The 27,258-nt window shown below is 43.4% G+C and overlaps 1 protein-coding gene and 1 non-coding gene across 2 annotated transcripts; both read right to left on the reverse strand.

The window, feature by feature from the left end:
• Nucleotides 1–13,369: 13,369 nt before the first annotated feature.
• Nucleotides 13,370–25,019, reverse strand: EIF4G2 (eukaryotic translation initiation factor 4 gamma 2). The gene is made up of 22 exons (XM_072969506.1): nt 24,882–25,019; nt 23,359–23,485; nt 22,959–23,024; nt 22,158–22,298; nt 21,326–21,428; nt 20,499–20,630; nt 20,345–20,411; nt 20,109–20,260; nt 19,628–19,738; nt 19,346–19,429; nt 19,156–19,254; nt 18,751–18,892; nt 18,492–18,652; nt 17,951–18,064; nt 17,227–17,352; nt 16,982–17,086; nt 16,681–16,896; nt 16,338–16,596; nt 15,823–16,027; nt 15,457–15,668; nt 15,248–15,369; nt 13,370–14,197 (listed from the first exon to the last, which is right to left on the reverse strand). The coding sequence occupies exons 8-22, from the start codon at nt 20,190–20,192 to the stop codon at nt 14,132–14,134; spliced, it is 2,106 nt and encodes a 701-aa protein (XP_072825607.1). The 5' UTR covers nt 20,193–20,260; nt 20,345–20,411; nt 20,499–20,630; nt 21,326–21,428; nt 22,158–22,298; nt 22,959–23,024; nt 23,359–23,485; nt 24,882–25,019; the 3' UTR covers nt 13,370–14,131.
• Nucleotides 17,756–17,898, reverse strand: LOC116282136 (small nucleolar RNA SNORD97). Its single transcript, XR_004191609.1, has one exon. It is a non-coding gene; the product is annotated as a small nucleolar RNA SNORD97 (small nucleolar RNA).
• Nucleotides 25,020–27,258: the final 2,239 nt, after the last annotated feature.

A 27,258-nucleotide genomic window follows, 5' to 3' on the forward strand; every position in this document is an offset into this window, starting at 1 on the left:
CAGTGCCCTGGGGGTGGTTGCCTGCCAACAGCTAATCTCTGATTGTTACAGTCCCGTGGGCCTCAGGAACTCAACCCCTCCACCCTGGCCTCCAGAGTCTGGCAATGGAGGGCTGTCCCCTGGGCTACAGCCACAAAAACTGGGGCACCAGGTGTAAAAACCAGGGCACCAGACAAGTGTAGGAGCTCCCCTCCAGGAGGTCCTGGTCCTGGTTCTGGAGGGCAGCGGGGGGAGAAAAGATGGCGCTGGCTGGATAGACACTGGGTGAGGGAGGTGCAAAGATGGAGCGCACTGAAAAATTTTTTTAAATTTTTTTCAAAGAAAGAAAGAAAAAGATTTTTAATAAAAAAGGAAAAGACAAAAAAAAAGAAAAGAAAAGACAAAGACAAAGACAGTGCCTGCTGGCTTTAGCAAGGCAGAGGGAGAACTCAAAGATGTCACCCACCAGCCTCCAGGCCAGGACAGCATCCCAGCAGGCCCCAGTCCCGCAGCTCAATGCCTTAAAAAAACTCACAAATAAGGAAGGGGAGGGGATAGCTCAGTGGCAGATCGTGTTCTTTGCATGTACAAGGTCCTGGGTTCAATCCCCAGCACCTCCATTAAATAAATAAACAACCTAATTACCTCCCCTCGCCAAAACAAAAGTTTCAAAAGTTTTAAAAAATAAATGTAAAGGAAAAAAATAGCAAATAAAACTTTCACATAAAGCCTTGGCTCTTTTCAGAGGCTGCTCTGCGCTGGGCCCTGAGTGAGTCTGCAGAGAGCAGTTTAGGAGATGTTTGTCAGTTTGCCACAGCCCCCTGGGTCTTTGGGGCGTGAGCCGTTGGTTTTCAAAGCTAGACGTTTTGGGGGCTGGTCTCTGGTGCAGGTCTTAAAAGTTGGGGTGCCCAGTGTGGGGTACAAACCTTCTCAGGGAGAAGCTCTGGGTTTGGGGTTCCCTCCCCATTGTGGAATTGTGTCTCAGCCTTTCTGACTCACATTAATGTGGCTTTTGTCTGATGCATCTGATGTAATGAAGGAGTGGTTTTACTCGTTTTTAGGTTTTTTTCAGAGAAGCCTGTCCCGTAGGTAGCTGTAGATTCGGCATGATCCTGGGAGGAGGTGAGCTCAGGATCCTCCCCTGTTGCCACCCTGAACCGGCACCTTCTTGTCTTGGTGGAGTTGGTGTCAGCGGGGGAGGGCGTCAGGGGTTAGTTGGTGAAGAGCAGAGATATTGGAATCCAGGAGTTCCCGAGTGGAATTTCACTTTTTGCCACTGACAAGCTCTGGGACGTGGGGCTAGTTAGTTCCCTAATTAGGCTTCTGTCCGTCCAAAACAAGCCATTTCTCCTACACTGCATGTTTTTGAAAGCCTCAGTTGGATCTGCCACATTTAGAGAATCTGATTTGCATTGGCTTTGATGTTGGCTCAGGACTAGACCAAGTTCTACAACCATAATTCGAGCTATTAAATTTTAAAATAAATTTTGCTTAAGTTGAGGCAAGAAAAACCACTTTGTTATTCTGACTCTGAAACTAAATCACTTCCTCCACTGATGTTACTATGTTTATAACATGAAGTTTCCTAATGGGGCAACAATTCCATCATAGCAGAAGACGTTACCTAACTCATGGAGTTGTTGCAAGGATTACGGAGGCAGATTCAGTGTGAGCCTATATTGAATTCCCGGCAACGTCCTCCCTGTGATGGAATCGGTTCTGAATGCCTGACAGTATTCATCAGGCTCACTGATCCTTGTTCAAGTGGGGCTGGGTCAGTTACTCTTTCATAGGTCATCCTTTTAAAAATGCTGGCTTCTTCCTAATTCCTCTTGAGAAAAATATTTTTAATCTCCAGGAAATATGACTTTCCTGGAGCTTTTTAAGTGTCCCTTGTTTTGATTCCACTGATGAATAATCTCTTCCCTGAGAGAGTAAGTAGCCAATAGAGGCAAGGAAGACCTTTTAAAGGAGATGAGAATCGGCTCCTAAAACCAGCATTTGGAGCACAGGACAGCACAGCCTTTTCCTAAAGGTAGTTGATGCTCTTGTCGGCGGGTTAGAGCAGAACAGGTCGGGGGTGACGCTCCCCTACACAGCATCAGAATAGATGCTACAGGCCAACTAAGTCCTTCTAGATGTCAGTGCATCCACTGCTTTGGGTGGGGCAAGTCAACACACTGCAGCCTGTCCTCAGAGTCTGACTTTGCATCAGGCCCCTGTGAAAGGCTGGCTGCCCTGGCCTCTAGCCTGGCTCTGTCACTCACATGGATGTGACCAAACGCTTCACTTTCCCACCTCAGTATCCCTACCTATAAAATAAGGTTATTTGGGATCCTTTCAAGTTATACATTCCAGGGTCATTGCAGTGAATTTTAAACAGACTGTCTAGCCTATGTCAACTGCATCAGTACCTTGAGGTCCTTCTGTGTCAAGTAATTGGAAACTATGTCTGTGTTAGGCCTAATTTTTTCATCAGTACAGATAAATTATGTTTTTTGCTTATGAAATACATGTGTTTGCTGTTGCTTTTTGCTTTTATTTATTCTGCTTACTATAGCAAAAATGTCTGGTAACATTTTTCATTTTGAAAATACTGGGTTTTGGAAAAGATCTTAACTTTTTATGCATCTTCCTTGACATAGTTGATCAATTCTAGATTGTCACTATGGCAACACTCCCAGGGCAAATCTGTATTTGTTCATGCACCTCACAGCGAATTCATGAAGAGGACATTTATTAGATAAAAGACACCAGGGCTGGATTTTCAAGTCTCTTATCCAGAAGTCACTAAATTTGTAAATTCACCTTCTTGTCATTTCTGTCTCCTAAGTAGAACTCTAACTCTAATCCAGTGTGCTCACCAGAATGGTTTCCCTGAAGCACCAGTCCCAAAAGCTGTTCCTTGAGAAAGAATTCCACAGCCAGATAAGTTAGGTAAATGCTGCATCCTATTGCAGTTAAGATGCTTTTGATGACAAATCACAGAAAACACTGTTTCAAACTGACTTAACAGTAAGGAGAGATGACTGTGGCCTGTGCTGGAATCTGGATCTAGGGAAAGGAAGTTCACTCACAATACTCCGTGTTGCCAAAGACTCAGCTTCACTTATTATTTTTATCATGAACACAGACAAAGATGTGATGTTCTTAAATATGAAAATATGCCACCTACACACCTACCAGAGGCTTCTCGGGTGCCGTTTCTCAATTGTACCCACATATGGCACTTTTGAGTGAGATATTTATCCCTCTTTGGATGGCTCAGGGTCATAATTTGAACACTGGTTATTGTTGTGTGTTCCTACAGAAAGTGGGGTTGTGCCAGGCTCCTCACCTCTGTTCTGAATGAGCCCAGACCACTGACTGAAATGATCTGTTCATCTGTCCCCACCAGACAGTGAACCCAAGGACAGGGATTGTATCTTCTTCATCTGTTTTCCAAGGGCTGAGCCTAAGATGGCAAGAAGTAGGTGCTCACTGGTACTTTGTTCTTAAAGTGGAATTTCTTATCTAAAAATGGAGGGAAAGATTGGAGCCGCTGCTCTGAGGGCTCCGGCAGCTCCATTCTTCTCTCCTACAATGGCTTTTAGCAGATCTGTTTTGTTGGAGCCATGTTTACACTTGGACTGTGAATGGCAGGCCTCGGGTCTGAGTCCAGGGCCCCTTCCCAGACATGGCGGCGGTCAGCAGGGGCGTGGGCGGCTCTCCACGTGGCTGTAAACCGTAAGGTTGCTGTTTCTTAGAAACCATGAATAATGCTCACCAGATTTTGTTCACATTTTGGCCATCGTGAAGGCACTGACTATTAGTCAAACTAAAAGATGACTCCTCTGAGCACGATCCTAGTTAATGAATCTGTAAGTGGGTTTTTAGTCCCAGACAGATTGGATTCCTCTAAGTGGGGTGGAGTGTCTGTGATAGCATCTTCTCCCAAGCGGGCTCCACGCCACAGCCTTTGCTCTCTCCCGGGCTGTTTTGTTCTTTGAAACAATGCTGCTTTGATTTCTCCTGTGCAAGCTAGTGCTCCAATTTCCTCCACTGGAAAGAAGCAGAGACTTCATTTCCTGCCTGCTGCCGGGTTGTCCTGGCCCGCGTGTGCGGCCGTGCTGTGTGCAGCACACTCCTCGTTTATCCCTCCTCCTGCTGCCTCCAACTTGGAGTGGCAGGGAAGCCATGCGAAGGGGCACTCTTGGGCCAAGGAGATGCGAGGCGGGAGACCATCATCTTCCTTGGCTGTGAGCAATTAAGTGAAGGACAAGTGCTGGGGCTGGTTTAGCGGGTTTTTAAACCTTCCTTCAACACCTGCAACCATCTTATTGGTCTACTCTGAACTTTTGGCATTGGAGCCACAAGCATCCCTCTTTTCCTTGGTTCACAGTTCCAGAAGTCAGGTATCCACCCTTTTGGTCCTCCAAGAAGACCCAGGGGCTCATCCTGCTGGAATCTCATATTGCAAACAGCTGATCTTGTCCCAAACCCCTATTCAAAGCAGCCTCAAAGCTCTCGGTTGTCATATGAGCTGGCAGTGTACGCCCACGGACAGTTGTGCTGGATTCAGTGGCCCCCTGCTCCCTGTTGTGGGGACAACAAATGCCTTGCAGTTTTTTGGTCCCAGGGAATGGGGTCTGAGAATGGGGAGAGGGTTAGGCTATTGGAAAGAGCTGGGACCTTTCAACTATAGTAAAAGGAGGGGGATCACACACTGGGGCAACTGTGGGCAAGTCAGTAGTTTCAACGGCAGGAAGGCATGGGAGGGAAAGAACTGCTTCTCGAGGAAGTAGAAGCTGAGTCCCAGGCCACCACAGCTGGTTGTCAGTAAGAGAGGCCTGGTAAATTGTGCATGAGGGCTCGTCCAACCTTAATGGGATTCCGATCCAGTAGATCTGGAGTGAGACCAGATATTTTGCAATTCTAACAAGCTCCCAGGTGATACTAGTCCAAAGACTACACTGGGAGTAGCGAGATTGTATACCGTCACAAATACGCTCTGGCTGGTAGAACACCAACAATGTTTTTTCCATTGAGGGTGAAAAGCCTGGCAAGGCAACTTCACCAGCTGGGGCTGGAGTGTGGAGAGACGTGGAAGTGGGAGGGAGGAGTCAGAGAAGGCTTAGGTGGGGAAGGAGGAGAAGATGGGAGACGGTTATTTTGAAGAGTGGGGAAGTAAACATACCCCAGGGATGTAGTAACGTCTGGTGGTGCAAACTTCAAAGGATCCAGGTCCTTGGGAGAAAGGAGGGCAGAAGTGACTAGACAGTGCTGGTGGGAAGTGAGGTGGACACTGGACCACCAAGGCCATTGGCATGAGAGGAAAGACAGCGGGGGAAGTGATGGCATCAGGGGACAACCAGGTTTCCTTCAGAACAAGGTGGCAGGAATGTCTGGAGAGAGATTGAGGATACAGGGACGGGTGCTGGTGAGAGGCTGTGGGACCCAGAGGGTATGGACGAAGGTTTCAAGAGAGCAGGGGTGGGGACTTGGGACAGAGAGATGCATGGAGAAGTTCACAGTGGGAAGAGTCCAGGGTGGATGGAGACAGTCGGGGGCACCCTCAGGCTTCTGGTGAGCTGAGGAGGGAGTGAGGCACGATGGGAAGACGGGTGACCGGTTCAGGCTGCATGGAGGGAGCCACTGGCGATAATCTCTCCTGCAGCTCTGGTATTGCACACATCATTCTGCAGCTGGGAGTGGGGCAAAAGAACTATGGGAGCAACGTCAGTCCTAGAGCAGAGGCTGGGTGCCCTTCTCAGCTCCCCTGTGGCCCTGGAGCAGAAGTGTGTGGATGCGACCTTGTCTCTCCATGGTACTTTGCTGTTGATGCTGCTTTTGTAAAGCGATGGGACCAAACAATGCAGTGTCCACTTTACACGGGACACTTAGTGTTCACTGCTCAGCATTTCCAAAGATAAAGCAGCGATTGAACTTTGAGCCCCAAATATCATATATGCCCAAATATATGGTGGTCTGAATTACAACGTGACCTCATTTGCATGGTAAAGGTTACCTCACCACTGCAAAGGTTTTTGATTAACTTAAGTGTATAAACTTTGGGGATGTAGGTGTAATAGTTCCACGTCTACCAGTAATATTTATTAATTTAATTACAAATGCATGCTTAAAATTACATATTATATAAAGTAAAATGGTAAGAACAAGTGCTTTTCTCCATTCTTGTTTCATAAAATTATTTTATTCGAATTCATCACAACATCTTTGACCAGGATCCTGGTCCCGAGCCACTTTCTGAATCATCTAACGTGGTTTTTGAGAGAACGTTTCTTTCCTTTCCATGGTGTTGTTTGAGATCCAGGTCTGTCTATGTGTGGCTGGAGAGGTCACTGGAGCTATAAGGGTCCATCTGCATTGCATTAGGACATTAGGGCTTCCCTTTTATCCAGCAGGTGGGGTGTTTTCCATCTCCACTTAGTGTACGATTTTTAAAGCAATCTTTTTAAAATGGCGTATTTATAACTTTTGCTCAGTCTTTAGGTTATGTGATCACATCCCCAGGAATAATGAGGAAATCTGCGTTAAATTTCTTTGTGCTTTTTCAGTTTGGTTTTTTACACCAAGTCCACCAAAGACCCTCCATAAACATAGTAAACCAACATTGGTTGGACCATTTCAGGCTCATGTGTCATCCTTAAATAATACCTTGTTGTACAAAAAAGTAACTGAGAACCTTGTAACTGTAATTGGAAACAAATCGTTAAAATGTCAGGCCACTCCTTCTCTCAGGGATGAAAAACTGTGCGGCTGTCCACGGCCTGGATTGCCATGTTCTTTTCTTTTTTCCACCTTTGGAAATCAGCTCCAATTTTGACTATGTCTAATAGAAAACATACGAGCTTTAGAGTCATTCAAATTCTAAATCCGAGCTCTTCCACTGACAAACTATGTGCCTTTGAATGGTGGCTTGATCTCCCTTGGCCCCAGTTTCCTACTGTTTGCACGGGGATAACATCTGCACCCCAGGACTGATCTGAGGATCAGAGGTGATGACATTTGCTGGGGTCCAGGCACATCATCGGGGCTCTGAAAGGTTAACCATTTTCCCTGTAGATTTTTAAGATTTTTAAGGTTAACCCTTTGCTGTGCATATGGCAAATATTTTTCCTTTTGTCTTTTGTTTATTTAGAGCCAAACAGGTTAATAGATAAATCTTGTCAACAATTCCTTTATGGTTTCTGGATTTTTTTTTTTTTACCCAGAGATGGATTTTCCATGAAGTTAAAGAACCTTATACTTCAGGAACTCCACCTGCCTGGGCCTCTTCCCAAAGGCCCTGTACCCAAATTTGTATTTGTAATTTTATACTCTTTTCCTTAAAAGGAGGGCTCCCTCAAATTGGATACACTTCAGGCCCTGCAAAGTCTGGAACGGCCCCTGGTATCCTGCTTAGAAAGGTCACCCTGCCCCCAGATTATTTAAAAAACGAATGTGGTTAACTTTGTATCTTCTCTATGGGATACTTTTTATTTTATGATTTTTCAGTGCTGAAGTGGATTACTAGCGCGGTCACGTCTTCAGAATTGGCTTTTCTCAGAACTGAACAGAGCTCCACCACGCACGCACTCGCTCATTTGTTCATTCATCCAAACCCTTCCCTCTCCTTTGGCCCCCAGCCGAGCAGTGAAGCAGCTGCTGGGTTCTGGGAGGGAAGGGGGACAGGAAGGCGCAGACTAGAAGGCGCATGGTGGCCCTGGCTGGGGGGGTGCAGGAGCGGGAGGTGTGTCAGGTTCCTGGGGCTGCTGTAATACAGTGCCGCAAACTGGGTGACTTCAAATGAGATAAATTTATTCTCTCACAGTTCTGGAGGCTACAAGTCCAAAACTGAGACGTCGGCGGGCACCTGAAGGCCCTAGGGGAGCATCAGTTCCATGCCTTTCTCTTCGCTTCTGGTGTTCCTTGGCTTGTAGAGACATCACTCCAGTCTCTGCCTCTGTCATCACGTTGTGTTCTCCCTGCGCGTCTGTGTGTCTCTTTTAAGGACAGCATCCTCAGGAATTGCGTCCACCCTAATGACCTCATTTTAACTTGATGGCATCTATAAAGACCTGATTTCCATATAAGGTCACATTGGCAGGTACCTAGAGTTAGGGCTTCAACACATCCTTGAGGGGGACACAACTCAATTACAAGAGGATTTGGAGGCTGACGGTTCCTCACCTCAGGTTGTACGGCTGGACCCTCAGAGGCGACTGCAGCATCGTGGGCTCGCCCAGCTCTGACTGCACACTCCCCGGAAGGAGGGGCGCGCTGCCGCAGGGACAGGCCTCTGCCTTCCTCTCCTCCTCTCTGGCCCCTCAGCTGCAGCTGTGCAGCGTGGCGGTGAGGGCTGGTTCTCGTGATGCAGTGCAGGGTCCGTCCGAGTCACAACCTCGTGACTTCACACTGTCTTAGCTCTTCGAAAGAGCATGTGGAAGGTGCTCCCAACCACTTCCTGAATGAATGAAAGATCTCAGCAAGGTGCTTAACTTCTCTGAACCTCAGTTTCCTCGTCAGTAAAATGCAGATGATGGTGAAGTATCTGCCTCAAGGAGGTTGGGAAGATGAAATGCAATGATTAAGCTAATGTACCTAGGCCAGCCTGGCCTTGGCTAACTCTCAAGAAACGTTAGCTAGCATGATCATAATACTATGCCGTAGCACAGCACTGGGTAGTATTAATAAGTTATTAATATCACTAATAAATAATAATAGCATTCCTCCAAAGACAGTCTGTTTCACTAAGAATAAAAACCAAAGTCATCACCATGTCCTATTAGCTCTACATGTTGCTCCTGCCCCCCTCCAGCCTTAGGCCCTACTTTGCTCAGCTGCACTGACCCCTGCATTGACCCTCAGGCCCCCTACCTGCGTTCCCATCTCAGGGCTATTGGCTTTGCTCCCCTTCTTCCTCCAGACATCAGCATAGTTCACTCCCTCGCTGTATTTAGATCTTTGCTCAGAGGTCACTTCCTCATAAGGTGTTTCCTGAATACCCTGTTTCAAGTAGCATTCACACCACTCCTTATCTCTTGTTCTTTCTCCTTATATAGCACTTTTTACTACTGACACTACGTGTTTATTCCCTCTCTCTCCAGATTGTTTGCTCCGTGAGAAGACTGTCTGATTCACTGTTAAATCCACAGCACTGGAATAGTGCCTGGCACGTAGCTGGGACTCACTAAATACATATGAGATGAATGGGCTGGTAGGGCAATCCCACACCTGCCCATGCTGTTTTTCACTACCTGTCTACCTGGCTAATTGCAATAATTCTAGGAGGTGGACAAACCAAGGATTATTTCACAGAAAAAACAAATGAAGCCCAGAGAGGAAAAGTGATTGACCTAAGCTCATGGAACTAATTATTGGGTGAGCTGGGATTCAGATTCCAGTCTGTGACTCTGAATGTCCTGTGTAGACCTGAGCAGCCCTCAAGAATTCACTGCTTATCCGTCTCATCATCATCATTCACAGTTGAGGCCCAAATTCTCACTGCTTCTTCTTCCATTGATAAGCATGTTCAATAGGTCTTGGCCTTTCTTGTGGGACTAGGGCCCGTAAGGGTATCCTCCTGCCAAGGAGGGGGTGGGGGCCTTCTCCTGGGAGCCCAGCAGACGGCGCTACAGAGACAGAATCCTGATGGGTGGCTTTGCTCTAGCCCATCCTCCTGGACTAACTCCAGATGAGAGAGGCTGGGAGGACAGCCTGTGGGTCTGGGCAGCCTGTGTGACTTCAGTGTCCTGCTTCTGCTCCTCTTTGCTCTGTGCTCAGGAGTCTCCCTGGCAAGCTCCCTGGCTTTCCTTGGAGGATGCTCCTTGGAAGACTGTCTCATAATCTATTGAGGTAAGTGGGAAAGAGCGTTGCAATTCCTTGTCCTCCTGTTCCCACTGCACAGCTGATTTCATCGAGCAGAAGATGAAGGATGTCTGTCCCCTCACTCAGAAGTGTTGCATGGACTCTGTCCAGGTGTAGAGTGGGAGATGGGAGCACTGTGGAGCCAGAAGAAAGGTGTTGTGTTCCCCACCTGTGCCTGGAAAGCCCTCCCTCGAATGTTTGCTGGGAAAGTGACTCTTCCTTGAAGTCTCAGCTTCTCCAGGATGTTTCCTCCTCTCAGCTCAGGTATTCCCTTTCTCTCATCTCAATGTGTCCCACAGGATCTGTTCCTGTCCCCCCTGCTGGACAGTGGGGTCCTTGGGGAGAGGAATGGCATCTTACTCATGCTGTATCCCAGCCCCTAGCGCCAGGCTGGCACAGACAGGGTGCTCACTCGTGCATGCGCAAATAAATAAATTAATGTAATGTGGGGAACTGGGTGCTTTGTAATTGCATTGGAAGCACTGGTAAATGTAAGACCAGGACAGCTACAAATGAGAAAAAGTCAAGTCCCTTCAACGAGAATTTATTGATAAATCCCTATTTTCAGTTTCCATCTAGTGAGCTAGTGCAAATAGGGTATCATTCAGAGCCAGGAGAGGAGGAAATGTTGGTTTGGAGGAAAGTTTAGTGATGGACGTGCTGCCTTTGAAGTGCTTGTGGTACACGCAGAGAAAATGTCCAGGGGCTGGTTAGATGTGCAAGTTTAATGTTCTGGGAAGAAATTGGGACTCAAGATACAGATGTCATCAGCACAGAGGTGGTCGCTGGAGCTACAGGAGCAACAGCGCTGAGAAGTAACATTCATGAAACTGGCTATAAAAGAGAGCCTTGAAATGAGACCAAGAAACCTGAGGAAAACCAACAAAATAGGAAAGAGAGCAGCTGACTGTTGAAAGCTATTGATAGGACAAGGAAGAAGACTGAGAAATGCCCACTGGACTTAGCGGGCAACTGGAAGCTCAGGCTGGAAGCAGCTCTCCTCGTAAGAAGTCTTGAGAAAGCTACTGAGAAGCCAGACATTGACAAGGACTACTTTACTATGTATGAGGCTCTCTGCCCAGGGACTTCCACATATGCCTTATTCAGCTCTCATGGCAATCCTTAAGCCTTAGCCCCACTTTCAAAAGAAATTAAGAGTCAGAGAAATAAAATACCTTGCCTAAGACCACACTGCTAATAAGTGATAGGAATGAATCCTAGATCTAGCTAGAATATAAACTCGAGTTCTTCCACTCATCCTTCCAAGTCCAGATCTTGCCATGAAGGATAATGTATTAGTTTGTGATTTGGTTCATCAACTCTTGAGTGCTTCCATGTGCTAGGCACTGTTCTAGGTGCTGGGGATACAGCAGTTAACAAGTCAAGAATGTCATTCTGGTGGGAGTCAGATACAAACTGCAGCGTGTCACATGCTAACGTGACGTGGAGATACCTACAGCAGGAAAGATGCGTTCAGGATTACATTTTAAAATAGGGTAGACAGTGGAGACCTTACTAATAAAAACGATACTTAACCCGAGACTTGAGGGAAAGAGAGCCAGTCATCCCATTATCCAGAGGAAAGCAGCAACAGAAAATCCCCGTTTGGCATGATCCAGGGAACCTTAAGGAGGCCAGGGCTGGGGGAACAGAATGGGAAAGGGCCAGCTGCAAGAAATTAGATCAGACAGGGTGTGGGGTAAGGACAGGAAGGAGGGAAGAGTAGATCATATGTAGGGCTGTGTAGATCAGATTTAAGTACTTCGACTTTAAAGTCCAGGTGGAAACCATTTGGTAGATTTTGTGCTAAGCGGTTTGTTTTGTTTTAAAGGATGATTCTTCTGGCTGTTGTGTTGAAGAGACCAAAGAAGAGCAAGGACGAAGCAGGCGGCTTATGTGGTACTTAGGTGAGAAATGACAGCAGCAATTGAAGAGGCAAGTTCTATTGTTTTTAAGGGAGAATTTGGTAATTTGAAGGGAAATTTGATCATCGGAGATGAGGCTTGATAGCCGGCATTTGCCTTTGGAGACAGGAACACAGAGCAAGGAAGAAAATTAAGATGTCCTGAAGTGAAGTCTCAAGGAATGATTTACTGTCAAATGCTGCCTACAGATGATAAAAACCTACTGGATATAGACAGCACTGAAGTTACAGGTGATACTGAGAAAGGTTTGGTGGAGTTAAGTTCAACCTGTTAGAAAATGAGGAATTGACAAAATATAGTTAACCTGTTTTGCTGTACACGTAAGAAAGCCAAAACCGGGGAAGATGTGGAATCCTACTTTTAAGACAAGTCACTGCATGCTGATCCGAAGCAGTACGACATCCACACAAGGCGCGTGCCAAGTACAGCCAAATGTTTCTCCATAGTATGGCAGGTTGTAAAATACCCTGGTCAGTGTTTTTGGAACAGGATGGGAGTGTCCATTCTTTTAAAGTTTTCTTGAAGCAGTGGGGCAGGTGGAGGACGAAGTTTGACTTCTACAATCAGGAATAAACCTCTACACATCAGGCCTAACTCTGGGACTTCCTTTGGCCCGAGTCTCTAGCTGAATTGGGAGAACTCTGGCTGTAACCCGAAGCCAAGACCCACCTCCCTAACAATAGGCCACTTGCTGGGTTTTAAATCAGTTCCCCTCTTATGGAGGGTTAGGCAGACGACCAGAAATGCCATTTATTGCTCCTTTATTACTTCTACAGCCTAGTCAAGTCAGCTTCCCAAAATTGTTGTATCTAGTCATATACACAAGCCTCTGCTGAGCTTTAATAATGAAGTACTTCTGTTAGAACTTCAGTTTAGAGGACTGCCAGAAGACAGGAAGAGCTAGCTGCCGGCTCCAATAGGACATAGGTAGTGGTTTTACCCTCCTCTGCCCCTTGGAGAATAAGCAGGTAGAACTTGGAAGACGAAGGTTCTATCGGATTTAGCAGTAAGGTGTGTTACTGTCTGCCTAGGTGTTCCCCAAACCAGGTACAGGTTGCTCTCAGAAGCAAAGACAGCAACCAGAACGCCAGCACTTTCTCAAAAGCCCCTATCCAAGCCACAGCCAGTTAGCAAAGTCACATTCCTAGGGCTGGTGAGCAAGAGGTTGGGGGCTTCAGCAGATGCTTACGTGGTTTCTGGACACATATTAAACCTCCATGCAGAGCTTCAGCTGGATTAAGGTGCCAATTTTACTGGGCTACTGTGGGGAGAATTTCCTGGGTGGGGATAGCTACTGAGAATGACAGGATAGCCATGCTTGTCTTGACCATGAGTGTGCTAAACCTCTCAGTTTCATGTATTTCATTACGACGATTAAAAAAATACCACCAAATTTGTTGCTATGCATTTGCAATGTCCCTCATAATTCATGAGACTTGTGATTCTCAGCACTGCCCTTGAGTACAGGGATTGCAGACTGGTTACTTATAGTAACCTGAGCTAAAGAGGAATAACCACCTTGAATTCTTACCATGAAAGAGACCTATCTTGGGAACTTCATAATTTCAAAACAAAAGCTATCAATTCTCATATACTTAAAGTCACACACAACTCTATCAAGTATCACAATGTTTATTGATAGATACAAGTATATAAAATCAGGGCATGAACATGACTTGATAAATTAAGTAGACTTAATTTCAATACTATAATAAGAGGGACCAATTCAAATTCTCACCATTTGTTTCACACCCACAAAAACCACTTCAAGGGCATTTACGATCTCTCAAAACTGATCAGTTTTGTGCAAGTAAACCATGTTTCTTTTAAAAAGATTTGTGCACTTGCCCAGGCTCAAGGATATTAAAATCTAGCACATAAAGCCCATTACTAGAGGTAGAAATACAGGCAATATACTATTACGGCAACAACCATCAATTACAGTTAAGAATTTTTCTGTAACAACCAAATGGATAATCAAATATTGCAACAACTCAAGTATTACTGAGCAAAGTGCATTTCTACAGTATTCAGTGTTGCTATTCAGTTTTCTAACTTAAAACAGCCTATGATAACTGGCAGCAAAGAAGGTCCTTGCAATAGACTGCCTCTGCTTGAGAACTTATGATGTAATTATTGCATGCTGCTAATATACTATCTAAACATTAAAGATACTCCTAAAATATTTGATGGTAGACTATGATTAAGACATTACACTACAAAAAACCTTATGCAGAAGGAAATCCTAACTGACGTGCTTCTGCTTTAAATATTGTGAAAACATTACAGCGGAATGAATTTTCGCAGTGGTTAGGTCAAATGCAGTTACATCATAGCAACAGTATGTTTTGCACAATTTAAGGCTTTGGCTGGTTCTTTTAGTCAGCTTCTTCCTCTGATTCTTCTTCTTCAGCAGTTTCTAGCCAGGTTAGCCACTGATTCACCTATAAATTTGTAATTTGACAAAATAAGCAGTACTTACAAAAGATATAAAAACTCTTGGCAGAAAATTTTGATTCTGTATCAAACGAGCAACCTGCCCGAGGACGAAAGTTTTAGGTAGTATCTATCACACACATTTTATAATTGCAAACAGGCTCCAGAACCTGCATCTGTATAGTAACTAAGTTATTTTAAAGAATGGCTCATTATTTGGTCTTGTGGTAATATACAAGCTGTTTCTGGTCAGTTAGCTCAGGTGTCATTCTTTGATACTGCTCCCATTACACTTCGGGACTATTTTTTAATGCAGGACAGTAGCTCATCCCAGACTTAAATTTTATGTTAGTGATGCTGGGGAGGGAGAGAAGTGGGACAAAGAAGATTCCTAATAAACTAGATTTCCAACCCTACCGCTGAATTATAGGATCAGATTCCCTCAGGACAGGACTAAGGATAAATGCCTGAGAGTGATCCTCGAAGCCAGCTGTGAACCTTAGGAGTAAAGATACTATAGACTAGTACTTCTCAAAGCCTCACCCCTGGAAAACTAGTATGAGAACAACCTGGGCTGTAGACCACACACAGACCTACTCAATCAGAATGAACAGGATCAGGCCTAGAACCTCCTTCTTTCAAACTACTCTCCAGGTGACTTATGTCCACTGTGTAATTTCCCTGGCATACAAATTCCTCCCTAGGGCTAGAATTCCAGATGCTAAGATAGAAAATCATGGTATAAGAAGTCAGAAGCAATCTCATCTTTACTAACATTTAAAAAAAAAGTTTAAATCCAATTTTGTACAATCACCCAATCTTCCACCTTACCTACTCCTAGGATTGACGTCTTTTATTTAATACCTTTACCTCATATTTTGCTGTTTTACCATAGCTTGTAACAGTGCAGAATAAGCATATACGTACAAATTACCAGGGCTTTTCTGCTTTTATTTCAACTTAAGAAAGCTTATTAAAGTACTACCAAGTAAAAAAACAAACAAACTAGTACCACGTAACCTGAAAAAGCAGATCAAAATTTTGAAACAAAGATTTACCTGGAACAAAGCCTTGCCTTTCCCCGGAAACTCTTGGGTTATATCTTCTTTCCAAGCTAAGAAAGCTTCTTCTTCAATAATTTCCATGTCATAGAAGTGAACAAAAAAGCGGAGTAACATGCCTAAAAGACAAAATGAAACTCCATTATTTAGTGTGCTGTTTTTAAGAATCACCCCTGACTTGCGACTCTTCTGCTACTGGTCCTCACCTTTTGGGAAGTTGCTGTTGTAGCAGTGCACCTGAAGAGCATAGAGGGCACTGACTTGTAGATCAACGTGATCGTGGAGGAATTTCTGCATTACTGGCTTGAAGGAAAGAAGCAGTTGTTTTTCCTGCTCTAACTGTTCTTTGGAAGGAGCAGAGGAAGAATCTGTTTCATCACTGGGCGGGTTTACTTCACTAGAAATGTACTGTAAGAAGCTGCACAGAAGGAGATCTTATTAGAACCCCAAACTGAATTTTCTAGCTCAAGAAACAGAAAATTTTTAGTCCTCTGCCTTGTAGACTTTTTCCTAGAAAATAAAACACACGTTAACCCTGTACTGAGATGCAGACAACCATAACTTTATCTTACCTAGTCATTAAGATGTTCACAAATCCTTTATCTACATGAAGTTTGGGAGAGATATTATCTTTAATCCATTTATATATGGTTTGAGGGGATGGATCCAACTTTATTTGCTTTAACAGTTCCTTCTCCAATTTGAGGAGTGGGAATAAGAAACTCAGTCCCTTTCCTTCCAAGATCTCCAACATGCGGTCCTTATTCTGATCAATTTCTGAGGAGACAAAGCCATACCACCATCAGGTAGTTCATTTTACTCAGCTGGTCTAGGTTAACAGCTGTACAAATACCCCAAACGCACTTCATGTAAAAGAATAGAGAACTAACCTAAGCAAACTCTCAATATTTAAATCAAATGAGAACAATTCAAGCACAACAGCCTCTCTTTATAAGGTGAAGCCTACCTGCAGTGATGCTTATTATCCAGACAGGATAATCACACTGACCTGTCTAAATTCACTCAAGGTACTAAGGAATCTCTAAATTTAGTACTGAAACACAAAGTGACACCCCCATTCTCTTACCTGGGAGCATTTTCTGCATATTGACCTTGCTTTGTTGGAAAAGCTCTGTTAACCATTCTCGATCTTGTAATTTAGCTAATTGCTGAAGACAAAGTAAGAAGAGAGGAAAATGGGTGCCACTTTCCAGTGGTTGAGCTAGTTCTGAAATGCTCACCAGCTCCGAAATGATAGCACGAGCTGCAAACTGTGCTAAATATGATTTCACTAAGGGGATGTCAACCTCCAGTTTAGGGCACTGGTCCAATACATTCAGGAAAGCCTAAGAAGGAACATATAATATAGTTAGTTTATTAGTTTTCAAATTTGAAAGGGAAGTTCTAACAGATTAAGGAAAGTGTTCTACCTGCATGAAGTTGTCACTTGTGGCTATCCCTTCCTGTTTGAGTAAACTGATCAAAGAACTTGCTTTTTCTTTATCTTCATCACTTCTATCTAGTGATAGGATGATTACTTTGCTTAACATCTCAGGGAGAAAGTGTTTAGGAGCCCTCATCTCTCTAACACCATTGACAGCTTCATTCGCATTTCCACTATTCAGATACTCAGTTACAACAGTTTCCTGAAAAGAAAAAAATCCAAACATCTTCAGCATTTTCCTATTTCAAATACACTTTGTAAACTAGACTATGGGATTAGAGACTTACAGTTAGTTTAAGCAGTTCTTCCTTTGATGGTGGTGGCTTTTTACTAGTCTTGGCAGGCTTTTCCTGGATAAGTGGTGGATTAGTTTTGAGACCAAGCTGAGGTGTCTAAAAAACAGCAACGAAAAAGGCATGATTTTTTTTTTTTTTAAAGGAGCTTATGAAGTTAGAGGGAAGACACCAATAAAGTCTTTAGACATCCTCAGAAAAGTACTGGAATAGAAAATGTGTCCTACTGCAGTCCATACCTGTCCCAGAGGTGGCGTCTGAGTGCGTGGTGGCTGTGCACTAGGAGGAATCATAGTTATCTGGGGCTGAAGCTTTGGCACTTGATTTTTATTCATTAGGAAAGATTGAGCAGGCCTCAGACTAATCTAGAATTGAAAACAAATCAAAAAAGACATCAAAGTTAACATGCAGTTAGCTAACAGATTAAATGCAACATTCCAACATCCTAAAATTCAGTATATACAAATATGATAAAATTTACGGCATTCTCTCCAATAACTAATAACGTTACCCCATGTTTAATAGGTTTAATTTCTGGCAAGAAAACTAAAGATCTGACCCACACGAAAGTAAGATACTGTTATAAATCTTGTATTTGTATCAGAGTTCTCCAAGAATTACCATCACTAAAATATTAAAACCCAGAAAATTTAATTAGAGTTTAGAAAGTGTTTTACTTTATTCTTTAACTGTCATTCTATTTACAGGGAAGTCACAGTCACAATCTTGACAACCATTTTCCTTATTCTAAGCAAAGATTTAAGAAGTTTGCCCTCATATCTCATAATCTTCGCTCATAGGACGCTGGACATCCAAAGAAAGAAAAAGAAGTATAGAAAAGAGAGAAAGAAGATAAAGAACTCCAGCATTAAGTCCTCTTAATAACGCGTCTTTTTATAATCATCGGGCAATAGATTTCTGAATTGACAAACTAAGGTATATAAGTAACATAGGCAATTGTACCTCATCTGCATTAAGCTGTCCTTTCTTAGAAAACCGAGGTGGCATATCCTTGGACTGTCCTTGCAGCTGGGATAAGAGTCCCTGACTCTGGTTATGGTAGAGCTGGCTTAGCCCCTATTTCAGAAAGAGAGAAAGAAAGTCTAGATAAAAAGGGGTCCACAAATTATGGTAATCAAGTATACCAGAGGGATGAGACCAAGCTATAAGGAAAGTTTAACTGAATTTTCCCAGAGAAAGTAAAAGATGAAACAAGGAAGAATAAAAATCTAACCTAACTATATCAAGTGATGTGATTTTACTAGTCACAAAATAAAGTGATGTGATTTTACTAATATTTTACTAATTTAAGGATAAGCATTCCACCAAGTTTGAAATTAACTGTTGCAGATGTAAATTTGGTTTAAAAAAACACATCTTTAAGGTTTTCCAAGCCTAAAATATTTGCACTTTAAAAAAACAAACAAACAAAAAATCCAAAATTAATCTTATACATTGCATGATTTAATACTTGTTGCCGAAATATTCTTAGATGTTTTCTTACCTGGCCTTTCATAAACTTGCCTCCCATCTCCCCAAACTGCGACTGTGTGGGAGGCATGATGTGTCCCCCATGGCCGTTGAAGAGTTGATTTGAACGATGACGCCCCATGGTGGGTGAAAATCTATCCTGGATAACTCCTGGACCAGTACCAATTCCGCTACCTTAAAATACAGACATGGACAACTCTTTACAACCCTCCAATTAAAATGTTACACTGATTTTTTAAATGTAACCAAACGATTTTTTTGTTCAAAGTCACCTGGCATTTGTCCAAACATATCAGCAAGTCCTCCAAGTGGGTCCCTATCCATTTTCATCCTCGGTGGCATGAACGGTCCCTCCAGAAAGAAGTCACTTCTCATCCCTTGAGCCATGGGAGCAGGAATAAAGACTCCTAGATCCTTCAGAAATAAAATGAATAAACACTTGTTTCTAGACAGTACTCCACATAAAACCAAAAATTTTTACATTGGGGAAATGAGACATACTTCTGGACTATTATAGAACCATTAGAGAACCGTAATTTCTGCCAAATTCTCAAAGGGGTATACAAGGTATTAAAATCATTAAGCTCACTGGTAAGATGAGATAGCCTAAAACAAGTTTAAGAGTCTTTGTGCTATTATAAACTTAAAATCCACTTGATTAAAAAAGCAAAACTTACTTTTACTGCATCTTGACGGATTTGATTGATCGTCTTTGGTCCATTGTCAAGAAAAGCCTTGCGAGGAACCCAATGGTGTTCTCGCAACTCTACAGTATCCTTTAGTATAAAAATAGTTTTAGTTAAGTATTATTTTAGTATTTCTGAACAAAGTCAGCTTATCAACATACCTAAAGGAAACCAGCTTTACCTGCAGCAGGAAACGAATCCTCGCTGGCAATTCCTTACTTAACATCAAGGAGCACATTCGGGCAAAGTACTGATCCATTAAGGACTGAAAGAGAAAATAAAAAATACACAATTAGAAGACAATGCTAATGGCAAATGTATATACCATTTAAGGCTTTAAAAACTTCTAGATATTATAATCAAGGCCAATGACTAACGACAATCCTCTAATCAAAAAGTTAGCTGTCTGATTTGAATAAAATTAAGACAAGCTACTTACACTGTTTCTGTCACCAACACATACCTTGGCTCGTTCGTGGTCTAATCTAGGTCCCACTGTCCTCATTATCTGACAGAGGCACTCCAAATCCTCTCCCATATCTTTGAGTTGGACTCTCTTCTTTTTTTCCAAAAGCTACCAAAAGAGTTAAAGGCCATGTTTGCAAATCTTTCTTGGTTTAGATACAACACTTTCCCCTAAGTTTGCATTTGCTCATATAGTTCCTATAGTAACCAGCATAGTACTCTTTATCTGGGCTCTATTGAAGAAATCCCTCCAAATTGAGCAATCTTAACATAAGTAACCACTTCTACGCCTACCTTGCAAAAACACACTGCATACTACCACATTTACAACATTGAATTAAGTTTTGCTGGCAATCTAAAATAAAATACTTAGGTAGCCTACTAACACTCTCAGAAGGCAAATTAATTATAATTAACCCACTTCCCCTAAATGATGTATCCAGTGATCAATGTATATCTAAATTCCCAACCATACTTACTGTTTTGATGCACTTATGAAGGATAGATTCATGAATAAGATCAAGCTTTCCAAGTTCTCCAATAAATTTGATGTTCCCCAACATCTTGATCTTAGCAATGGCTCTCTGTTCCTCCTCCTCAGGGAGGAGGGGATTTTCACGCTTATCATAGACTGAAAAAAATAAGAATAAAGTCAAACATTCAGAATTACATTGAACATATACAAAACTACTTAGTTTCAAATATAAATTCTCACCATCAACATTTCTGGTTCGGTTTTCAAATTCATCTTGTAATTTGGAAATTAGGAGGCGTCTGAATGTCTATTGGGAACAACAGACATTTGTTAGGGTTTGTTAAAGAAACTTTTCAAATCAACTTTGAATAAGCAAGCAAACACTACCACTTACTGTGCTTTGCTTCTGTCCTGGTTGACCCTCTGCTGCTGGGCCATCAAAGTTTGGTGCATCTTCTGCCAATCGCAGACATAGCTGAGCATACAGTGAGCTATACTTTGGCTCTTCTAGGGCTTTGTCCACAATCTACAGAAAAAGTCATTTTAAAAAACTAAATACGATGTTATAAAGAAAGTTTTTCTCACAAGTTAATACTTCCGTGCAGCCTTAAGGATCTTAAATCTCAACAGATTTCCGTCAGAGTATTGTAGACAAATTCTCTACACCTCATCTATAATTTGAGAACGCCTCTTATAGGACTTATTGTATAAACCAAATCAAATGAGGCATGTAAAATGCTTAGCACACAGCCTTCAAAGATACAAGTACTAAAATGTTAGCTGTTAAAGTACACCAGAAAGTCCAATTATATAGATCTCACACTAGTGAAACTCTCCTGCTTCAGGAATTGAAATTATCTAGGTATCAAAACTATAAACAGATGCTGAATCATCCCAGAACTCATTTCCAAGACCAAACTATGGTGTTTTTCACAAAAGGAAAAGCAAACCAAAAAAACCCCCAATAATTTGTTGATACCCCAAGTAATCCTCTCAGCCCTCCAAGCACAGTATAAACAATTTTAAATTCACCTTAAATCTGATACCATTAAAAGTCAGTGGTTCCTTTTTTTAAAAAAAGAAATCACTATCAGTCTTCAAATATACATACGTCTAACTTACATCTTAGTTTTACACAGTAACACAAATGTTAACAACAACAAAAATACCCAATTTGGATTAAATATTTTCCTCTTTCAGTTTAGCCAACATTTAACTTACCAGCAGTATGACCCCTTTAAGGATGAGCTTAGACTCTACACCCACATTGAGGAGCTCAAGGCATAGCTTGTCAAACTTTTCAGGAGTAAGCTTATTTAGTATGCTGGGAAAAAAGGAATGAGACTGTCAGCCAACACACAGAGAATTATTAAGTTGAAAAATAGCTTTTAAATTATGTTCATTTTTCTCTTCCATCACCTCCCCCTTTTAATATTAAGACGTATCTTCATACTCATCTAACCAAATGGATGTTGAAATAAACCTGTTATTTAAAATACAGTATCTACAAACTACTAGATACAAACAAAAATGACCTACTGCATAACATAGGGAAATATAATAAATCATAAGAATATGAAAAAGAAATCTTTATGTATAACCGAAATCACTCTACACAACATTGTAAATCAACTATACTTCAACAAAAAGTAAATAAAATTTATTTTCTATCTAACTGGGGGGACCCCGAGCTGTAGGACAAGAAAATTTCCTTACATCCTCTAAACCCAGGACAAGAGCCTCCTTGTTATCAAGGCTAGATCCAGGAGCTAAGACCATTATGTTCTGGGCATCACTGGGTTACAAACCAGGCATAGGAGATAACAGCACAATAGGCTTGTGGCTTTTAACTCAATGACTGAAAGGAACTCTGAGCCCGAAGCACTGATGGGCTGCTTTTCAGTTTGAAACTGTCAACACTGGCATTCATTAAAATATGTACTTGGGGGATGAACATTACCTTCTAACTAACATAGCAAACAGACAAAAGAAGCACAGCTAATCCATTCTTCCCTCCTTCAAGACAAAGGACAAAACAGACCTAAAAACTTACCCTCTTACTTTCCTGAAGATTGCATCATGTCGTTCTTTTTCATTTGCGGAGTTGTTTGCTGCGGAGTTGTCATCTCGTCTAGTGCTTCGTGCAGGAATCCATTTCTGAGCGTTTTGCCCTGGGGTTTTCCCCAGGAACTCGCTAGTAAAAGTTAAGAGAATTATAATTAAGACAACTTAAAACACAGCACCCAGTCACATATCAGTTGTCATACAGATGAGAAATCCTTCAAAATAGAAAAGTTTAGGTTTTCTCAACTTCCCTTAAAACTAAGCAACTCACAACAGTGGTTCTCAAACAATAATGTGGATCACAATCACCTAAAGAGCTTGTTGAAAGACTGCTAGGCCCACCCCAGTTTTTGCTTTAGTGGGTCTGGTAAGGCCTGATAACTTGTATTTCTAGCAAGCTCTCAGGTGATGTCAATGTTGCCAATCCAGAAGCCACACCTTGAGAACCAACATTTTCCAATCTCTCATGACTATATTACATGCATACTGGGTTACTACTACAATTTAGCAAAGATAGTTAACAGTTAATTTCAGAAAACATAAGTGAAAATAGTCCAAAGAGTAAGAGGATAAACTAGCAGTTTGAGAGCCTCAACTCACATTAGGTGATTTTGCTAAGAAATAATCAAAAGCTGATATTCTAAATTTAGGATAAGCAGCAGCAACCATGCCAGTTAAGATGACAATTCCTGATATCCCATTGACATAAACTACACGGTTATGCATTTGAAAGACTGTTAACCTAAATTTATTATTTATAAAAGTCATTCTTTTTACATGTTTACTATACCTGTTGCCAGCAGTCTTGGGATAGTGCTGAGGTGCACCCCTACTTCCTCCTCCGCCCGAAGAAGCACTATTTAAAAAAATAAAAAAAATTTTAAAAAGTATACCAAGAACACTTCACTCAAAATGCATAAAAGCTCTCTGCACTTATTATTCTGCACTTTAGAAAGTACACCACAGATGAAGACTGAACTTGGGCCCAAAAGAAACCAATTAATGAATTACATTTATTCTTCAGATGGCAAACAGAAGACAGCGAAAATTTAAGGGCTTTTAAAAAAATGTACATGACACATTATAAATTAAGCTTGCAGTACATTAAGTCAGAATTACTTGGAGTGGTTATTGTTTTGATTTTGTGGTCAGTCTTTTCCTAACAGTTGCCAAAATAAATCTACACATACCTGAAACGAGAAGCACCCCCTTCTGCAATCGCACTCTCCACTTTGGCGGCTTGACAACGAAGAATCTTCAAAAGAATAATATTAATGGATGGGGTGGGGAGGGAAGGGGATGGGAGAAATGAAAAACCTAGAATGAGAAAGAGTACCGAAATTAGGCACTACTAACATACAAATCTACAAGCCCTCTTCAATTATAATTTATTTCAGAGCCTGACACTGCAGTTGATTTAACTTACACTGCATTGCAGATCTCATAAGACTGAAAGAGTGTACTCAAAACACAAATGGGCAGTAAAATTTTGTTTACCACCTGGAAATTCCCTTGTCTTAAAGAGCGCAAGAAGAGCCTCCACAGAAACTAAGAACATCTTAACTGCTGAGAACCAATCTTTGAAAAAGCCACATTCTGCTTCCTTCAAAACTGAACACTGAGACCAATACCAGAAAATCTAACTCTTATCAACACGGGCACATTCAGGGGGAACTGTTATAGTTTTTCATGCGTCCTTGACGAGCAAAAGCAACAGACTAAAGGCTAACCCAAGACTGTTCCCCACGGTCCATTCCTCTAACCCAGCGCAGAGGGCATGCGGGAGGGCGACGGACCGGGTGCCCGGCGGCTGGCACTAGGCAGGCGGAAGACCAGGGCACAACATGGCAGCAGGAACCTCCGCCCCATTTTCCCCCTTCCTGAAAACAAAAGAGCAGTGGATTCCTCCCACCCAGGCCCGAGTTAGGGAAGTGCTTCCGACAGCCTCCCGCGAAGCCGCTGGGGGCAAGCCCCGGGAAGGAGCGGAGGCCGCCCCCGCCGGCCCAGCGCCCGGCTCTTTGTTCTCCGGGCAGGAAGGCGGCCTCCTTCCCACCCGCCGCCTCCAGCGGGCCCCCTCCCACCCATAAATCCCCGAGGGACTGACAGCTGTCTCGCCATGGCCTCCCCCACCGACAAAAGCATAGAAACCCTCGCCTTGTCTCCCCTCTCCCGTTCAGGCGAGGCCCGCCGGGCCAGGCCCTTCGCTCCCGAACCAAGAGCAGCCCGGCCGCTCCCGGCCGCTCCCCACCGGCCCCGGGGCCTCACACACCTCCTCCCCGCCGGGAGGCCGGGCTCCGGCACTCCTCCGCCTCGGCTGGTCCCGCGCCAACGGCCGGGCCCTGCCCGCCGGCCCGCGTCCCTCCCGGCGGCGTGCGCGCGGCCGCACCACGCTCTCTCCCCGTCCGAGCACACACGCGCCCCGGCCGGCCCCGCGGGAGACGGCCGCCGACAGCCACGAAGACAGTCGGGGGCCGCCAGGGCTGCCGGTTTCCTTCTACTCCGTCACCAACGGGAAAGGAGAACAAAGGCGAAGAATTTCCAGGTGCCGAAGAGCGGAGGAAAAGCTAAAAAGGGGTCGCCCCGCCCGGCTCCGCCTGCGGCCGCCATTTTGTGCCGCTGGAGAAGAAGCGGCCAGGGACGGCGGCCATTTTAGAGCGCTCCGATCGGCGGCGGCTGCGGCGACGGCGGCGGCGGCGGCAGTAGCTTCACTCACCTTCACCGAGAACTCAGCAGCTGCCACAGCAGCTGCCTCCTCAGGATCCGGTTGTCGGGGACGGGGAAGGGAGGGGAAAGGGGAACGGAAAACAAAAAAGGGGAGGGAAGGGGGAGGAAGGAGTCGGGACCGGCCTGAAACAGCTCAGAGGAGTCGCTGCTGCAGCCACCACCCGATACTCGCCGCCACCTCCATAGAGCTCCGACTCGCTGCTGGCGCTGAGGCGTGTCTGAAGCCGAACTTATCACTCTAGGGCAGCCGAACCCACCAGAGCCACTCCGAATGGCTCCTTCGCTACCCAATCAGCAGCCTGGATGCTGTCCTCCACCAATCGGCGCAGGGCGGCGGGGAGGAGCCACAGGGCCAAGCTCGGTTGCGGCGCAGCCCCGCCGCAGTGCGCAAAGCCATATTCGCGAAGGCTCTGAGGATAAGTTAGTGGCGTAAGGGGTACTGAGCGCCGTGGAGATGTGAACCACTTGCGTAAAGTCGTGGAACTCTCTGAGTCTGCGTTGGTGTGGCTGCCTGGTCTTCCTCCTATCTCTTTGTTCGCAGAATCCGTACCCCAAGCTCGAGTTAAACGGGCCCCTTGCCCCTCTACCTCGTTTTCTCAACCGGAGTGTGGGAAGGAAACTCGCCTTTCTACCCGACCAATTTCCAATCCTTGCCGTATCAGAGCATTGATTTTCCTGGCGCCCTCAAGATTGTCCCTCCCAGGCTGGGCCTCCCTAGGATGGGCCTGTAGGGCTGAGGCCTGGCGCCCCCGGGCGCAGCACCGGGAATCGTTGGTCTCCAGCTGCTCGGCTTCGGCAGCCTTTGGGGAGGGGGGCGGATAGTAGAGTTCGGGAGACCAGACGGCGCACACGAAAGCGTTGAGCGAGATTCATTCAGCTCCGTATTTATTCCATCCCCTGCAGAGAATGAGAAAGGACTGAAGGGAAGGGGTTTATTGTCTTTACTCCTCACTGGAGAAGCAGCTTTCCCCAAAGGAATGTTCGGCCAGCGGGCACGGAGGAATACCCAGAATATACCAGAATTCTTTAGAAGACGTGTTTGCGGAGCGCGGGCGTTTGGAAGGTTTTAATTGCTAGCTCCTGATTTTTTTTTTTTAAACACATTGAAGACTGACAGTTGCATATTTCCATTTTATGTAAGGTCCACCATAACAAATAGGATTAGGCTTTTCAAAGCCGGCAGAACTATTTATACTTCTCAGGTAGTATTTTAAGGGACAGATGCAGTAAAATGAAGCGTTCCGTCGTTTGCGAAATTTTAGCTAAACAAAAATGGAGTCATATTTCCATATACATAAACAACAGAAAATTTCCCATTTTCATTTTGAGCACAATTTTTGATACAATGTGTAATGAAAAGCAAACTGTGTATGCGTGTGTTTTAACATGCATGTCTTTTAAAGAAAGTGTCCGATAAAGGGCAGGATTTTGAAAGTCCCACACTTACATTTGACATGTCAAAACAGCTCTTGGGGTTGAAAGCACCTAGTCCTTAATACAATTTTCAAGCGAGGTGCCAGTTTTTCCTAGGACGTTTAAACCTGATCATAGAAGGGTGTGGTGGGGCCCTGAAGGTTTCTAACCCAATTCCAACATCTTTAGATCTTTTCCCTATATTAGGCTGATCATGCCCCTTCGTTATTATATTTTGCTACAATTATCGCTGTTAAGTCAATTTTACTTGAACTTTAACAACTGGAAAAGATATTTTCACCCTTGGAGTTAGCTACATGTTAAACAAAAAAAGAAGGAAACTATTTTTGGGAAAGATGCAAATTGTGTTTCAAATACAAGTCTCCACTTTGTAATTTTAGGACACTTCTAGCTTCAAAATGACACCTGAATAATATTTTAAAATAATTTCTGTAGGCCTTCATAGTTTGCAAAAATGCTTTCATATATGTGATATTTTATTTTTACATAATTGCTTTATTTACATTCTTTATGACTGATATACATTAATCTGATAGAAAGACTAGTGTTCAAAAACACTATTTTAGTCTAGATCAAAGAGAGTATTTACTGAGCCCTAAAACCTGGATGGTCTTCTAATTGAGAAACTTGAAATTCAATAATTGAGAATAAAGAAGTTTTTCTTAATCTTTCATTTAATCTTGGCTAATTACGAACCCCTTTGCTATGGGGCTTTGCAGGTATGAGTGTATGTGAAAAACTGGGCTAGGAGAAGTCAAGCGGAAATATGGATAAAGCACAATCTTTACATTACCTTTCAATCAGTGGGAAACATAGATATTCACATTTTGTAATATTTCCATCACATCATGGATGTGTGAAAATTCAAGTCATCTGGAATTTAGCTTTTAGTTTATAGAAAATTGAATTTTAAATACACCCACTTCAATCTG

This window comes from Vicugna pacos, chromosome 10 (assembly GCF_048564905.1).
Source record: "Vicugna pacos chromosome 10, VicPac4, whole genome shotgun sequence".
In the NCBI taxonomy this organism is placed as follows: Eukaryota; Metazoa; Chordata; class Mammalia; order Artiodactyla; family Camelidae; genus Vicugna; species Vicugna pacos.